The sequence below is a fragment of the Jatropha curcas genome, chromosome 2 (genome assembly GCF_041381405.1).
Source record: "Jatropha curcas cultivar XTBG-Jc1 chromosome 2, XTBG_Jcur_1.0, whole genome shotgun sequence".
NCBI classification, from domain to species: Eukaryota; Viridiplantae; Streptophyta; class Magnoliopsida; order Malpighiales; family Euphorbiaceae; genus Jatropha; species Jatropha curcas.
The window spans coordinates 32,246,029-32,262,064 of NC_143152.1; the positions used below are offsets into that span (position 1 = coordinate 32,246,029).

The window sequence follows — 16,036 nt, forward strand, 5'->3', positions numbered from 1 at the left end:
CTTAGGTAGAGCGACAGCCTTTTGGATATCCTTCGATTCGAATTGGGCTATGTGTCCGTCACTTGTCTCTTTAGTGTGGGCTTCAACGCCTTAATCAACGTAAAAAGGTTAAACTATAAACTCAGAGTCAAATTTTTTTCATTTTAGTATTTCAACTTTATTTCGTATCAATTAAGTATCAAAAATTGATAAATTATTTACAATTAAGTATATTTGACAGTATTTCCTTACCAAAACATAAAAAAAATTACTTCATTCATTTGCTTTATTTTTTTATTTACAATTATAATTGAGAATACTATTATTATAAAAAAATTAATCTCATAATTATAATTGAGAATACTATTATCATAAAAAAATTAAAATAAAACAGATAAAAAATAAATATAAAGTGAAATTATGAAATCTATAAAATTCCGCGCATTTTGACATACTAAGCCAAACAAAACGCAGCAGAGAGTTAAAAGGATAATATTATAACTTCCTTTTTCTTTTTTTTTTTTTTTTTTTTTGGACAAGATAATGGATGCTAGTATAATTTTCAAAAAAACAAAAAAAAAAAGGTAAGGATATTACAATCATCACTTTTCTTGGTTCGGGCATTTACGTTGTTCCATTATTGCCATTCGACCTTTCTTTTGCCGCTAGTACGTTTGTTTGGTTCGAAGAAATCGAAGACGCTGCAATGTGCGTACGTTAGTGTCAATAACCTCCTCAGTCCTCACAAGACACGCGATACATCATCTGTAATGAAAAATATTTTAAAACGAGGAGAGAAAAAGAAAAAAAAAAAAAGGTCCTTTGGCACGATTGAGTATTGAATTGAAAACTGTGCCCAGCCCCACACGACCGATCCCATCCTTTGGTTGTTTACAGTACAAACGAAGATACTATATTATTTCGTTTTTTTTGTCACCCTAACAATTCTGTCTCTCTTTCATTTCTCTGAAAAAATTTTCTTAAGACAAATTTTCCTGAGAAAATATCTATGGAATCCCCAGCTCGGCGTCGTCTTCAAACTATTCAGGGCCATCTTCTCTCTTATACCATCAACGATCACTCACTTATCCAATCTAACCTCACCGCCTCGCAATTCTTTCAAAGTAATCTCTCGTTAGTTGATGTGTTTACCAGTTATTGATTTGTTTCTGTGTTTGTTCATTAAATTAGCTGAAAAAAGACATCTAGATAAATTAATAATAATATTGGATAGTCTGTTTTAGATTCACTTCCAAGGTACTATGTGTTGATTTCTTTAGACGCTTTTGGTGAATCGAAGTGCAAAATTTAATTAATGTGCAGATCAAAGCTACAGTGTAGTTCTACCTGAGAAGTTGCAAACAGGGAAGTGGAATGTCTATAGGTACGTCTGTTTCATTCACCTACTTTTAGCTACGGTTGTATGATTGAGTAGCTTTTGTTATATCATTTATCTTATGGGCAGGTCTGCGCGGTCTCCTTTGAGGCTTGTGAGCAGGTTCCCTGATCATCCTGAGATAGGGACATTGCACGATAACTTTGCGTGAGTATCTCTTTTGACTGTTATGCTTAAATTATTTGTTACGATATTCTCATTTTTAGTCTATGAACGACCAAATGAAAATTGAAGTATATGAATGTTTCTTATTTATATAGGCATGCTGTTGAAACTTATCAAGATTACAAGTATTTGGGCACACGAGTTAGGCAGGACGGAACAATTGGAGAGTGAGATATTTACATTAAGCGATGTGCCTCATTTATTCTATGTAATAAACAATTTTAAATTGAGATTGCATCACATGTTCTTTGCAAATGAAAGGTACACATGGATGACATATGGAGAAGCGGGCACTGCTAGAGAGGCAATAGGTTCTGGCCTTTGTTATCATGGGATGCAAAAAGTGAGTACACATCCAGGTGATGGTGATGGATAATTTCCCATTTTGATGTACTAGCTCTTACTCTCTGTTATCAGCCTCTTTAGTTAAGCAAGCTTGAATGAATAGAATATTGTGCTTCCACATGATGTCTTCCTTGGCATTGCAATTGGTTTCTTCTTTAACAGGGAGCTTGCGTTGGAATCTATTTCATAAATAGACCAGAGTGGATGATAGTGGATCATGCTTGTGCGGCATATTCGTTCATATCGGTTCCCTTGTACGACACTCTTGGTATGCATCAGACTGTTGAGACACATCTTTATAGATAGATTTTTGCCGAAGAAAATGGCTCTCGCGTGATGTGCTGTATTGATTTCATATACAGGCCCTGATGCTGTTAAGTATGTTGTCAATCACGCTGATGTGCAGGCAATCTTTTGTGTCCCGGAGACTTTGAACACTGTCAGTTTTATCTTTGCTTCTTTAATACTTCCTTTACGCTCACATAATATGTTTTGCAGGGAGTTCTGCATTTCTATTAGTCTATCGACTGAAAACTCTGGTTTTGAGTAAGAATATTTTCATTTGACTATTGCTCAGCAAAACATGAAGAAACTATTGGCTATGAATATTTTAATTCTTAAATCATGGTTTTATGTCAACATGCCTGTGATGCATGGATTATACTATGTGAAAACATGAGTCTGCTGTTGCTTTTGCCAGGTCGGGCTACAGACATGACATACCAGATAGAAAGAGTTTCTTTTAATATATATCACAGATTTTTCTAATACTTTTGTATTGGCCTATATAAGATACATATTCTTGTAACTTGTGATTGTGATATGACTTTTTGTTTGTCTAATTGCTAATTGAAGCTGGAATCCTATGGCAAATGCACCGTGCTCAATTTATGTCATAGTTTTATTTAAATTTTGTGATGCATTTCATGTTCACTCTCATTTAAAACTTGCAGTTGCTGAGCTTTCTATCTGAGATTCCAATTGTGCGACTTATAGTGGTATGTACTTCTTAATCTCTTCAAAGAGTTCTTAATTTACTAGAAATTTAGGTTGGTTTCTAACTTTCTAATCCTAATTCCTTCTAAATTTTATCCTATTCATGACAGGTAGTGGGAGGTGTAGATGAACACTTACCATCTCTACCTTCAACATCTGGAGTCAAGCTTATATCATATCTAAAACTGTTTGATGAGGTAACTTCCCTTTCTAAAATGTACCTCATTTTATATTTATCTGTAGCACAGTACTGAGAAGTTTTATGTTGAGTGAATTAAAAGTGTGTAGCATGAGATAAATGCAACTTTATACGCACTTATCTGTAGCACATACATGGTTTTTGCTTGGATTTCTAATAAGACAAATTGTTAGCATGGTATGAAAATCAAAGTTGTGGATTGCACTCTATCATAAGTTTAAAGTTGTCGTCTGACTAGCCAATCATCAATTGGAACTGTGGTCAAACTTGTTGTTATGGATAGTCATCACTTAACAAATTGTTTTGTTTTAGGGCTGCAGGAACAGGCAGCCTTTTGTGCCTCCTAAACCTGAGGATATTGCAACAATATGTTACACCAGTGGTACTACTGGGACACCAAAGGTAGGGAACTTATCGTTTTGAAGTATGCTTTTCGGATCCGGCAGCTAAATCGATATGTCCTTAATGATTTGCCTCTTTCTGAAAAGGGAGTTGTCCTGACACATGGAAACTTGATTGCAAATGTCGCTGGTTTCAGTCTAGCTATTCAATTCAATCCCTCAGATATGTAAGTTCTCTATATAATTTAATCTAAATAAAGCGAATGTCTTATTGAAGTAGACAAAACGTCTGTTCTTTTTCTGAGGAACTATGGTTGCTTCTTAACAGTTATATATCCTATCTTCCTTTGGCACACATCTATGAACGAACCAACCAAATCGCAGCAATTCAGTATGGTGTTGCTGTTGGTTTCTATCAGGGGGTATGTGACACAATTTAATGAGACCTTTGCTTAATGTTGATTTGTGAAGACCTTAAATATCTTGATTACATTGGAGGAATTCAGTGTGTTAGCAGAGTTTTTAAGCACAGGACTGGTATCTGTTCGTTGCAGGACAACCTAAAATTAATGGATGATCTGGCTGCTCTAAGACCAACTATATTTTCCAGTGTTCCACGGTTGTATAATCGCATATATGATGGGTAAGATTGTGATAAAGAGCTGCATAATTTATTTGACTATAAATAACATGCTCTTATCAGGTCCGTTTAATTAAGTTAATTATTATAGAATTACAAATGCTGTGAAGAATTCTGGGGTTTTAAAGGAGAGGCTCTTTAGAGCTGCCTACAACTCGAAGAAGCAAGCTATAATGAGTGGTATGTGTGAATTACTAGACTCTAGCTTTACATGAAGAATCTTTTTATTGGCTCTTCAGATTACCGGTTATGCGGAATTGATAATATGATAATTATACATGCAAAGTAGCAGAGTTCATATCTCTGTATTCTATAACTTCTGTAGGTAGGTACTTAAACTTACTTTTTTCTCTTAGTTGGAGAATGACATGTCGTGTGCTTGTTGCTATCTAGTGCTTTGGTTTTATGTTTAACATTTCTGTTTCAGGTCGGAACCCATCACCAATGTGGGACAAACTAGTATTTAATAAAATAAAGGAAAAACTAGGGGGGCGTGTCCGTATTATGGCATCAGGAGCTTCCCCTTTGTCAGCCGATATAATGGACTTTTTAAGGGTGTAAGTAGATCTTTAGCCTAATGCATCACTGTATTTGAGTACATGTGCATGCATGTGCTAGTTGTGAGACATAAGCTTCTTTGATTGCAGGTGCTTTGGCTGTCAAATAATTGAGGGATATGGAATGACTGAGACTTCTTGTGTAATAAGTGCTATGGATCTGGGGGACAATTTATCTGGTCATGTTGGATCTCCCAATCCTGCCTGTGGTCAGTGGTTGGCTTTTGCTTGGAAATCAATTAAATCTATTTGTTTACTACCTGTTTGTAGACAGTATAATTAATTCTTTTGTCATCTGTGTTTGTGGGCAGATAGAGAGGGGGAGGGAGAGGAGAGGGAACATATGGTTGTGGAGATTTATGTGAGTTAAAACCCTTGAACAAGAGGAAAAATGATAAGGAAGGTGTAGAAGTAGGATCACTTGATTTTGATTGGGGTTGGGAATAGGATTTTGCATCTGACTGGTATCTTGCAGCCAGTCTGAAGACTTTGTTTATTCATTCTTCAAAGTGAAAAATCTTAGGACTTGTTAAAGTATTTAAATGGTGATTACCCTGTCAAGCTTTTGAAAAGTAATGATAGGCTTTGTTCCTTTCATTTCAATTTATGCTTCTCTTGCGGATGTTGAGAAGCTTTATTAGACTAAATATTGTCGTGGCATGTTATTTTTTCAGAATTTTGCTTTAACATACTGGTTATTAAGAGGCCTTCCTGATAACTTGGTGTGTGATTTCCCATTTCAGAAATAAAACTAGTGGATGTTCCTGAAATGAACTACACATCTGAGGATCAGCCATATCCACGTGGAGAAATCTGTGTCAGGGGTCCCATCATATTCCAAGGTTACTACAAAGAGGATGCCCAAACGTATTCAACTTCCATACCCTGTTTGATCTTGTTATTAGATACGTCTTTAAGTTTCCAGTTATTTAACTGCCTGCTTAATTGGACAGGAAGGAAGTGTTAGATGATGAGGGTTGGTTGCACACTGGAGATATTGGCTTGTGGTTACCTGGAGGACGCCTCAAGATTATTGATAGGTTAGACTGTTTACTTCATATATTTTGGATATATGTTAATTATATTGTTTTAGTTCGTATCAAACTAACTGCACATCTATTTTAAGTGACGGCATGTCCAACAAAGCTAAGGACATTTTTCAAGTTTAGAAGTATTAGAATCTTATTGACGCTCTATAGCCAACTTCTGACAGGAAAAAGAACATTTTCAAATTGGCCCAAGGCGAGTATATAGCACCAGAAAAGATTGAGAATGTATATGCCAAATGCAGATTTGTTTCCCAGTGTTTTGTATATGGTAAGGAAGGTTGTGTTTGTGTTCTGTAGCAATGTTCTTAGCTGTGATTTTATTACTCATTGACTGCTAAATTTGTTTATAGGTGACAGCTTTAACTCCTTTTTAGTAGCTGTAGTTGTTGTGGAGCCAGATGTGTTGAGAGATTGGGCTGCATATGAGGGGATTAAGGTGGATTATTTATTTTTAGCAGGCAACAAATGTGACTTTGGGAGATTTCACCTTGGAATTATTTTTCATAACTGGATACTTTTCTTAATGGTGATTTTGACTGTTCTGTATTCCTTCTGAATTCCATTTTCACAGTATGATGATTTAGGACAGTTGTGCAATGATCCAAGAGCAAGAGCTGCAGTGCTTGCTGAGATGGATGAGGTTGGAAAGGAAGCCCAGGTAACCTTTTCAAAATTCTGCTCCCCAATCCTCACCTTGTACTGTTACCTTCAATTTATCTTTCTTCTCTTACAATTTTGCAGTTGAGAGGTTTCGAATTTGCAAAAGCTGTAACACTTGTGCTTGAACCATTTTCTATGGAGAATGGCCTCCTTACTCCAACTTTCAAGGTAAATTGTTGTTCATATTTTTCAAAGCCAGCCTGGTCCTCGAACTATATAAGTGGGAGATGTTACTGGAATCAATTTTAGTTCAGCGCATTGGTTGGCAATCTTTAAGAGCCTCTGTTTATTGTGGTTGACCACCTTGATCTGCAAACAAAATGATAGAATTTTAATAATATGCCATATGGCAACCTTGGTTCAGTACAATTCCACTTGAACCCACTACCAGCTAAATTGCATTAGCAATTAGCTGGTCAATTTGACTGGTCCTTGATGGGTTTTCAGAACGTAACAGATATCTAGTAAATTGAACTGGCTCATGGAATGGTCCCTAGTTGGCTAGTTGTTCCATTTCTAAACCCTGGTTCTTAAAACATTGCTGACGATTATTTTTATATTTGTCTAGTTGACGCTTTTTTTTTTTTTTTTTTTTGTGCCTGTGCTGATTCGCATGTCTTGCAGATCAAGAGGCCTCAAGCAAAGGAATACTTTGCCAAAGCCATATCAAATATGTATGCTCAGCTTCCTACTTCAGATCCAATACCACAGAAACTGTGATGAGTTGCAGCTACATTTGCATCATCCAGAGCATTTTGCATCTCATTTTTTTATTGTGGAAGTTTTCCTTGTAGAATAATCATTGATGAATACAGAATACAGAATAATACCATTTAAATTTTACATACATTTTGACTTCATTGTTGACCACAGACTCTTGGGTCCTGGAAATGCACAAGGAGTATACCTGTTGTTGCTAAACTTATGTTTTATAGACTTGCCAATCCAATAACATTAGGCAGATCAATATATCTATACAAATAAAATATTTTATTTAGTAAAATATCTATTTTACACGTACAAATGTCCGTCAGAAAAAATATCCCTCCTATATATTTTTGCCATTCAGAAGTTTGGGACATGCAACAACAATATTGAAACTAGATGGGATTCACTGTTCTATAAGTGGTCGTGTGTTGTTCCAGAGCCACTGACGAGCGGGACCATCCAGCAACGGCGAAACCTGTGAGAACTTGTGTTAATTTGTATAAATTGCAAATGCACCAGATAAACCCAAACCAATATACGCAAAACGTGAGGACAAGAAAGCTTATATATCAGAGCTAATAAAAAATTCCCTCTCCTCTTTAAAGTTCTCTATAAGAGAAGACCGAAATTTAAAATTTAAACAGCATCCGAATATTTTTTGCAGAATTTTTTTTATATTCTTTGCTGCTTGTGATCTAAGAATCGAACCGCAGACGTTTCTTTTTCTGTGCTTACCTTTTCCCAAACCTGTGAATGGTAATCATTAAGCCAATCAATTTCGCTAGCTGAGAGCAATGATAAATCTACCAGTTTAGCCTGTAAAAGCAACAAACCAAGTCATATTAGCAATAAGAAAAATAAAATTCTTTGCAAAAACACTCAACTACAACCACTTTTTTCCTTTCACATAAAAGTCTTGTATAGCCATTAAAAATTAATTTTTAAGCATTTTGACAAAAGGTTGAATAATTTGGTACCTCCCAGACAAAATATAATAAGAAATAGTGTTTTTCTTAGCTATTTTCCTAGCGCAAGTTTAATTTATCTTTGTTGCTGGTCAATGAACAAGAGAATACATGAACCAGTATTTTGCATCAAAATTTGCAACAAGGTTGCAACCATCAGCATACCTGAATGGGGAAAAACGTGAGTTTTTCAAATCCCAGATATTCTGTCCCTCCAAAACGATTTGGAGTGTCAATACTTTTCACATGAAGTAAATTCTGCAAAAAGAGTACTCATATTATCCTCAACTGCCTTGCCAAAAAAAAAAAAAAAAAAAAAAAAATTAAAGAGAGTATATTAGCTAAAAGAAAACTGAAAGCAAGAAAATGCACAATAAAGGAAAATGAACATATTTCCACCTACTACCAGAATGGTAAGCACAAATAACAGTCATCAATATAATCCAAATTATATGCAATAGGTACAGTCATGCATCAACCATCACTAACAAATCTTTTCTTTTTTATCATCACTTCAATGTTTGTATATCGCCAGGCCCTTCAGAAAAATTACATCAAGGACCGGGCGAAGAAAGCCAGAGAAACAAATTAATATCAATTAAATAAACTCAATCTGTCATCTTTCGAATTAAGCATCCAGCAATGTTTCATCTAAGTCGAAATTTTTTTAGTGCATCAGTGAAAGTAGTACCTCAATCCGAATACCAAAAGCATGGTCTTCATAATACCCTGGTTCATTGCTTACGATCATGCCTTTTTGCAACGGAGTCATATTTCCATAACGAAAGCTAATACTTTGAGGGCCTTCATGAACGTTTAATGCAGCTCCTACACCATGTCCAGTCCCTAAAAGATTGAAAGAGAAAGAAAAATACAAGTCAGAAATTCTGTTTTCCCTTTGACTACATTTTGTGACATGCAAAAAATTTTGAATCAGATAATAATAGCCAACAGAAAGGCAGGAGCTGCAGGACAAGTACCATGGCGGTAGTCAAGCCCTATCTTCCACAGCGAAGAACGAGCAAAAGAATCCAGCACAAAACCAGGTGTATTTTCTGGGAATACTGCCTGATCAAGAGCAATATGACCCTGCATTTGCAACTCAATTAGGACAATATTATCTTGTACTTAAATGCCAAAATTGGACATGAAGAAAGTAGAACATTGAAATTATGGTCAATATATATTCCTAAACATCTCTAGCAAGTAATTCTGTGACCTACAATAAGATTTTCTCCACAACTACCCTTCCTATATTTTGACTATTGAACATCTATTATATATAAGACAGATCCAAAAAGGTTCAGCACCTGCAGAACTCTGGTGAAGCACTCTTTCTCATATGCACTAGGTTCACCAAAGTGCACTGTCCTGGTTATGTCAGTTGTTCCATCAATATACTGAGCTCCACTGTCTAATAGAAAGAGCTTTTTTGAATCCACAATGCTACAAGTCTCCGGTTCAGGTTTGTAGTGTATGATAGCACCATTTGCACCAGAACCTGTAAAGATCATCCTAACAGTGAACACTCAAGTGGGAGAAAAGCTACTAAAAGCAATTATTTTGAATGGGTAGCCATATTCGAGAGAATACTGAAGTGAGATGTACCACTTATTGTATCAAAGCTAGTATCAATGAAACCAGCCTGATTTGAGCGAAATTCAAGTAGTTTATCTGCAACATCTACCTCTGTCAGTTTAACATCCTTGTGAATTTCCTCTTCCAGCCAGGTCCAAAACTGTGCTAGAGCAGCTGCATCCCTGCATATTAAATATATTAATAAGAATACATATTATAAAGTTCTCTAGTCATATTTGTTTCATGACTGACAATACATCTGGAACCTGCATGCAATTGCAACTCAATTATTCTCATAAAATCATGTCCCAAGAAAGGAAGTAGCTACCTTAAGTGGGAATTCCGCATGCCTTCTAATTCAGCTGGATTTTTCAATGCTTTTGCTAATGAGATAGGTGATGCCTTATAAACTCCAGATGGTCCTAATGATTGACCATTGGAGCTGTTATATATCTTAGTTTTACCATTATTTTTACTTCCAAGGTTCTCGAGATGTCTATCAGAGGCAGACTTGTAGATGTTGACTATAGCAGCATTAACAGATGATGTATCCAACCAAAGTTCAGCCCCCCGTGCAGCCAAACTGAGAGGAAAGCATATTTTAGAATACAGGTGATTCAAAAATATGTTTGCAAATTGAAATGAGAGGAGGTGTTAAAGCAAGCATTTAAATGGGCACCAATTCCCATGTTGTGAAATATGGCATGGTTCATACTTCTCATAGACACCAGTTTCACATATCTTATCCTTGTAATAATTGACTCCAAGGCCACTTCCCTGTTGCAAAGTTCCATGCTTATGTGCATAAATTAGACGATGCAACAGAAGGAAATCTTGTCTCTCATGATTACAAAAGTGGAAACTGTAAGCTCTTCCTAAAAATATGCAGAAGTATTTTTCAATTGCCACAGCTAAAGCACAGGAGCTATGAAACTTACCTTTCTATCTCAGAAAGGATAGCATCATAAGGCCTCAATTCGACTCCTGCACTCTTCAAATGATCCAATACCTCAGGTGTGACTTTAGAATTGTCCACAAATAATTTGGCTCCATCAATCTCCACTATTAAGTACGCGTACATAACGGGTGAATGGGGTACATCACCTCCTCTCTGCAAGAATCATAAAATATATTCTCGATTTGCATACGATGGCTAAACTGTTCTAAATTTTACAGTAAAATAACACTTCCATTTTCTAGATTACTTTTATCATAGCATAAATTCCAAAAATTATAGATAAATGGCACGTAAGATCCCTAAACAGTGTTCCCTCCCCATTTTTATTTAAGATAACTGATATTGTTCCAAAACATCGGTTTGAAAATATTACCAAGTTCAGCAGCCAGGCAATTTCATCAAGCATGGAAATAACAATCGCAGATGAACCGGCATCAAGAAGCTCAGATCTTAAGAAAGACAACTTTGATACTACATCCACACCAGCATATTTTAGGTGATGTACTCTAATTGGTTTGTTTGGAGGATTTGGCCTTGATTCCTTCCATATTTCATCCACAAGATTCAGATCATAAAGGTAGACCAACTTGTGATTCTTCCTAGCAATGGCCTCCTTCAACTCCTCAGCAGCATCAAAAGAAAAAAGAAACTGCTCCCTTCAGGAAGTCAGACAAGATGGCATCACACATTTGGAAGGATGGAGAAAAAAAAGTACACAGAAGTATTATTAAATTGAGATAAAAAAAAAAGGCACAGAGAAACTAAAGAAAAAAATTTGTTTAATCAATTATAACTTGTAAAACAGATACTGCGAATTAAACATTCAATATATGATTAACAAGTGATAAAATACAACATACAAAAAAAAAAAAAAAAAAAAGGAATAATTGCAGATGGTGAAAATTATATTTAAATGTAACATAAATCTCCTCAAGGCTTAAATGAGTCTTAGGAAGAATTCAGAGTTGAGAAATTGCTCACGGGATCAATGCCAACTTTTGCCCCAGGAGACAAAACATCATTAAGCCATTCAATTGTAGTTGGGACTCCAAGATTACCAGCCCGCATGAGGGTCCAGTTAGAGTTCAGCTGCTTCTCAGCCTAAGCATAAGAGAAAATAAATATCAACTGCCCTTTTTATTTGTAGCTATTAGTAGAATTCAATCCCCACTTTCAATAAGCACCAAAGTCACAGAAACTTGGCCCACAACAGAGTTTGATTATACAAGTAGGATATAACCAATGCCCCAGAATGTGGCAAAATAAAACGGGCATAAGGGTAAATTAATGCATATTTTTCACAAACCTGAAGAAAATAACGACCATCTGTCCAAAGAACTGCATTTTCCTTTGTGACAACAGCAGTGCCAGCGCTACCAGTAAACCCTGATATATAAGCCCTCCGCATATAACATTCAGCAATGAATTCACTCTAGCAACCACAATGAAAAGGCTAATTAGAATGATTATAAAAATATCTGACAACTCTATAAGCAGAGTCAACAATCCTAAATACCAAAACTCATTCGCAAAAATCACCAAATTTAATATAATCCAAGGATTAATGATACTCAGAACCCTCTCAATTTTTACAAGTAAGAATGTCAAAACACGCTCTTTCAAAAAAAAAAAAAAAATCTTAAATAAAGATACAATTCAAACAAATATTAGATCTAACAAACTAAATTTCAAAGATTGGAATCCATAAAAGGATCATATTTCTCATAACAAACGCTACATGAGAAATGAACCTGGTGAGCATCCTGAGAAGGTATAATATAAGCGTCGATGCCAATTCCAGGCTTGGAGAACAGCTCGCGGAGAGCAAGGAGCTTCTCGTCCGGCTCGGATTTATTGGTGCGACTCCTGCGAATCTGAGAAGAAGGTTTCGCGGTTATAGGACTGCAATTTTTTATTAAAAGAGGGAATTTGGTGAAATTAGTATAGTATTTAGGACGTGTATCGATCTTCGGGAAAATTGACCTCGAAAGCGAGCTACAGAAAAAACGAGAGTAGAAAGAGCGAGAAGATTGAGTAAGAGACGCGGAAAAGGCGAGAGGCTGCATAACAGGCGATGCAAGCGAGTGCATAATAGCAAAATGCACAGAGAAATAAGAGACAGAGGATAAGGTCTGTTTGAGAGGAGTAAAGTTCCCTGCTTCGCAGCGCCAGAAAATGGATTAAACAGCAACGAATGTGATTATGATGACGATCAAGCTTATTTGAACTTCTAAACGCCGACGTTTCGAGGAAAAGGACGTATTTTTAACTTCTAGCTATTAAGTACGATGTCGTTTACGCGAATCTTGATCCTTGATTCTTGTAAAGTTCACTCTTTTAAATACTGTCTGCGATCTTTCCATCACTCGCAGCTCCCTTAATGGCGATAATCACAGAAGAACCAGAACCAGCACCAGCCCCACAGCTTAAAAAACGAAAAGGAAGAAATGAACAAACTTTACCACCTGAAACCCCAAATCCCAAAGCAGAGTCTCAAACGCAGACACGAAACAACCCGTTTATTTTCTGGTTCTACTTCGCTCTTTCCGTGTCTCTGATCACTCTCTCAGTTATCATTTTGTCCTCTTTCTCTTCCTCGTCAGATCCCAGATCGTTTTTCCTCTCCCTTTCAACTCCTCTGCGCCACCATTACTCTAAAGGCCGTATCATTAAAGTTCAGCTCGGCCAAAACCTACCACTTACCGAGATTTTCGCTTTGGAAAGTGCGAGCAAAGGTTATGCTACCGAGAAGGTACTGATTCTTCATGGGTTGGGTCTCAGTTCCTTTTCTTTTAGAAAAGTGATTGACTTTTTGGGCTTCAAAGGTATTCATGGGGTCGTTTTTGATTTGCCCGGAAATGGATTCTCTGATAAATCAATGGAGGTGTTTGAGGAGAGAGGAAACGGGATTTTTGAGAGGTTATGGGATGCCTATAGTTTGATTAAAGAGAAGGGTCTGTTTTGGGCTTTTGATAACATGGTTGAAACAGGTGAGGTTCCTTATCAAGAAATTGTGTCCCATTATAATAACTTGAGGAGTGTCGTTAAGCCTATTGCATTGGGTAGTGAAGAGATGGGCAGAATTTTGGAGCAATTAATTGAAACAATGGGATTAGCCCCTGTGCATTTGGTTTTGCATGATTCAAGTTTAGGAATGGTGGCAAATTGGATCATGGAGAATTCAAAGTTGGTTAGAAGTGTGACCCTTATAGATACTGGGTCAAGACCAGCCTTGCCTCTGTGGGTTTTGAAGATACCAGTAGTCAGAGAGGTTGTTCTGGGGTCAAATTTTGCATACGAGAGATTGGTTCACTTGTGTTGTTCAAAGGGGATTGCTGGTTTGGATTTGGAGGCACATAGAGTGATTTTGAAAGGAAGGGATGGGAGGAGAGCGGTTGTGGGTTTGGAAAGCAAGTTGAATTCTAGCTTTAATGTGGCAGAATGGGGTAATTCGGATGGAATAAAGGGAATTCCAATTCAGGTGATTTGGTCTAATAGTTGGTCTAAGGAGTGGAGCGAGGAGGGACGCAGGGTAGCTGAGGCTCTATCTCAAGCAAAATTTGTTTTTCACTCTGGTGGACGGTGGCCTCAGGTGAGAATTTGTTATCGTCTAATATACTTACTTTCTTTTAAAAATGTGTACTTTGGCACAATTTGCAAAATTTGATCTGCATTTTGATTTGTTTTATGTGGCGCTCTCTTGAAATGCTTAGAAATTTTGATTCTGGAAATGGTTTAACATTTAAGTTTTTGATCGATGCATATATATAATTTGGCTTGTTGTAGCTCTATCTTTAGTTCCAAGTTAAATGGAAGTTAAATAACTCGTGCAATGCATTTGGAGACTGGAAGCGACTTCAATGACAAAGTGGATGCTGTCGTCTCATGAACTAAATCCATTGCTAGAGAAAGAGTTAAAAATGTATGTGAATGATTGAGGATTCAATGTTCTAGATGTTATTATTTATTATTGACTTGAATAATCTCCTCCATAAATTTTAATCCTCCTAATCGTGTGCCTTTTCTGTCTCTATCCAATGTTATCATGAAAAGAATGGGCTTAAAATTGCCGTACATAATGATTTGATCAACTGAAAAAGAACTTCAAGGAATGAATTTGTTGGTAGAAGCAAGCAGAGAATTGAACTTTGTTTGTCACAGATTGTCGTTGGATGAGAGTGTTGGAGGCTGACCATATATGTATTTATGCATGGGGTTTGTGGTGTTTTGATTTTGACTGGTGGCAGAGAAATGCTAGTCTAACCTTGAAACGTATTCTTCATCCCCTTGGAGTTCACCTTCACCAGTTCAAGTCCTCCTGTTCTAAACTTACAATGTGGCTATTTTTTCCATTACCTTTCCCCCTGTGCTTGCTTGCTTGAAGAGAATGGTTGAATAGGGCCACTAATGCGCTAATCACTCGACCACATATGTTGAATAGCTTCCTTGGTTGAACCAGAGCAAGCATGAAGAGAAGAATATGCATTAGAAGGTTGCTTTTTTCACGAGTTTTTGATTGTTGTCATATCATATTCTCCTAAGGCTCAAAGTTGTCCCCAATTGCTTGAGATTTGTCCAACTGCACATCCCCCTCTTCTTAGGATCAAGATAGACTCTATACAATTCCTTTTTCCTTCTTCTTTTGGTGCAAGATTTTTTTTTTTTCTTTCAGCCGGTAATTGATTAATTTGTTTCCTCTCATTGGGTGTTTTAGAGGGTATAATTCCCATAATTCTCCCTACATTCATTTTATATATGCATATTACATTAAATTATTAAATTATTCAAAAAACGTCTGTGTTTCTTTTTATTATCATTTGGATGATGTAGCACAGTCCCTGCATTTGAATTGAAAATCATTTTTGTTCCTTGTCTTGGTGATTTCAGGAAAACACTGCAGATGAGCTAGCCGATAACATTGTTAAGTTTGTATCCTCTTTACCAAAATCTATTAGGAAAGTTGAAGAGGAACCTATTCCGGACCATATCCAGAAAATTCTTGACGAAGCAAAAGAGGGCAATCATCACGATCACCATCATGGTCATGCCCATATGCACGCAGCTGGCTACATGGATGGTTATGGACACAGCCATGGATGGGGGACTTGATCTATTTTTATTCTCTTGTTTCAGATGGTGTATAATGGTCATCCATTAGAAGTTGAACTGGAATGGCATTATCCTTTGTGTGATATAGTATATTGTTGTACCAAATACTTCTGCTATGACCAGATTTTGCGATACCATTGATAGTTAATTTGGGGCCTATATATGCAATTTCTTTTTGTAATGGCCAGCTTATTTTTGCAATAAAATACTTTGACCGCTCCAGTTTTCTTCAAATGAATTATATTCTTTCTGTCGCACATGGATTACAGCAATGGAAGCAAGATTTTTTTTTTTTTTTCTATTTTCTGAGAGAGATTAGTTTTTTATTTTACCAGAAAAATATATTTTGTTAGAGTGATTTTTTTTACACTTCAAATATCGGAAAATATGA

The 16,036-nt window shown here is 36.4% G+C and overlaps 3 protein-coding genes across 5 annotated transcripts; 2 read left to right on the forward strand and 1 right to left on the reverse strand.

Annotated features, from left to right (window-relative positions):
- The first annotated feature begins 664 nt into the window (after positions 1 to 664).
- LACS7 (long-chain acyl-CoA synthetase 7) lies at positions 665 to 7,187 on the forward strand. Its single transcript, XM_037635066.2, has 23 exons — positions 665 to 1,103; positions 1,303 to 1,363; positions 1,445 to 1,522; positions 1,636 to 1,707; positions 1,802 to 1,883; positions 2,048 to 2,153; positions 2,248 to 2,324; positions 2,839 to 2,883; positions 2,992 to 3,078; positions 3,393 to 3,482; positions 3,569 to 3,648; positions 3,750 to 3,843; positions 3,976 to 4,064; positions 4,153 to 4,241; positions 4,489 to 4,618; positions 4,709 to 4,827; positions 5,362 to 5,485; positions 5,572 to 5,658; positions 5,832 to 5,935; positions 6,018 to 6,103; positions 6,239 to 6,325; positions 6,409 to 6,495; positions 6,952 to 7,187. Exons 1-23 carry the CDS (start codon positions 989 to 991, stop codon positions 7,045 to 7,047), a joined length of 2,085 nt encoding a protein of 694 aa, XP_037490994.1. The 5' UTR covers positions 665 to 988; the 3' UTR covers positions 7,048 to 7,187.
- Positions 7,188 to 7,296: 109 nt separating this feature from the next.
- On the reverse strand, positions 7,297 to 12,626 carry LOC105647539 (Metallopeptidase M24 family protein). The gene is made up of 13 exons (XM_012233667.4): positions 12,288 to 12,626; positions 11,843 to 11,968; positions 11,518 to 11,637; positions 10,910 to 11,185; positions 10,517 to 10,689; positions 9,907 to 10,161; positions 9,609 to 9,760; positions 9,311 to 9,501; positions 8,981 to 9,089; positions 8,692 to 8,846; positions 8,166 to 8,258; positions 7,771 to 7,851; positions 7,297 to 7,510 (listed from the first exon to the last, which is right to left on the reverse strand). Exons 1-13 carry the CDS (start codon positions 12,624 to 12,626, stop codon positions 7,439 to 7,441), a joined length of 2,142 nt encoding a protein of 713 aa, XP_012089057.1. The 3' UTR covers positions 7,297 to 7,438.
- A 290-nt stretch (positions 12,627 to 12,916) lies between these two features.
- AXR4 (alpha/beta-Hydrolases superfamily protein) lies at positions 12,917 to 15,879 on the forward strand. Of its 3 annotated transcripts, XR_002285952.3 has the most exons (3): positions 12,917 to 14,128; positions 14,323 to 14,458; positions 15,424 to 15,623. XR_002285952.3 is itself a non-coding variant. In XM_012233666.4 (2 exons), exons 1-2 carry the CDS (start codon positions 12,917 to 12,919, stop codon positions 15,643 to 15,645), a joined length of 1,434 nt encoding a protein of 477 aa, XP_012089056.1. In that variant the 3' UTR covers positions 15,646 to 15,879. The 3 variants fall into 3 exon arrangements, 2 of the variants coding, with proteins under 2 accessions (XP_012089056.1, XP_020540391.1); XM_012233666.4 differs by lacking the exon at positions 14,323 to 14,458 and having other exon boundaries at positions 15,424 to 15,879; XM_020684732.3 differs by lacking the exon at positions 15,424 to 15,623 and having other exon boundaries at positions 14,323 to 14,459.
- The last annotated feature ends 157 nt before the right edge of the window (positions 15,880 to 16,036 follow it).

Bases quoted from the DNA above. Each gene is read 5' to 3' on its own strand.
- LACS7 (XM_037635066.2), top strand. From the start codon at position 989: ATGGAATCCCCAGCTCGGCGTCGTCTTCAAACTATTCAGGGCCATCTT. The intron at 1,364-1,444 runs GTACGTCTGTTT...TCTTATGGGCAG, and splicing joins GGGAAGTGGAATGTCTATAG to GTCTGCGCGGTCTCCTTTGA. The intron at 3,079-3,392 runs GTAACTTCCCTT...GTTTTGTTTTAG, and splicing joins ATCTAAAACTGTTTGATGAG to GGCTGCAGGAACAGGCAGCC.
- LOC105647539 (XM_012233667.4), bottom strand. From the start codon at position 12,626: ATGCACTCGCTTGCATCGCCTGTTATGCAGCCTCTCGCCTTTTCCGCG. The intron at 10,690-10,909 runs GTAATATTTTCA...TGATTCTTGCAG, and splicing joins TTGCCTGGCTGCTGAACTTG to AGAGGAGGTGATGTACCCCA. The intron at 9,761-9,906 runs GTAGCTACTTCC...TTTAATATGCAG, and splicing joins ATGCGGAATTCCCACTTAAG to GGATGCAGCTGCTCTAGCAC.
- AXR4 (XM_012233666.4), top strand. From the start codon at position 12,917: ATGGCGATAATCACAGAAGAACCAGAACCAGCACCAGCCCCACAGCTT. The intron at 14,129-15,423 runs GTGAGAATTTGT...TGGTGATTTCAG, and splicing joins CTGGTGGACGGTGGCCTCAG to GAAAACACTGCAGATGAGCT.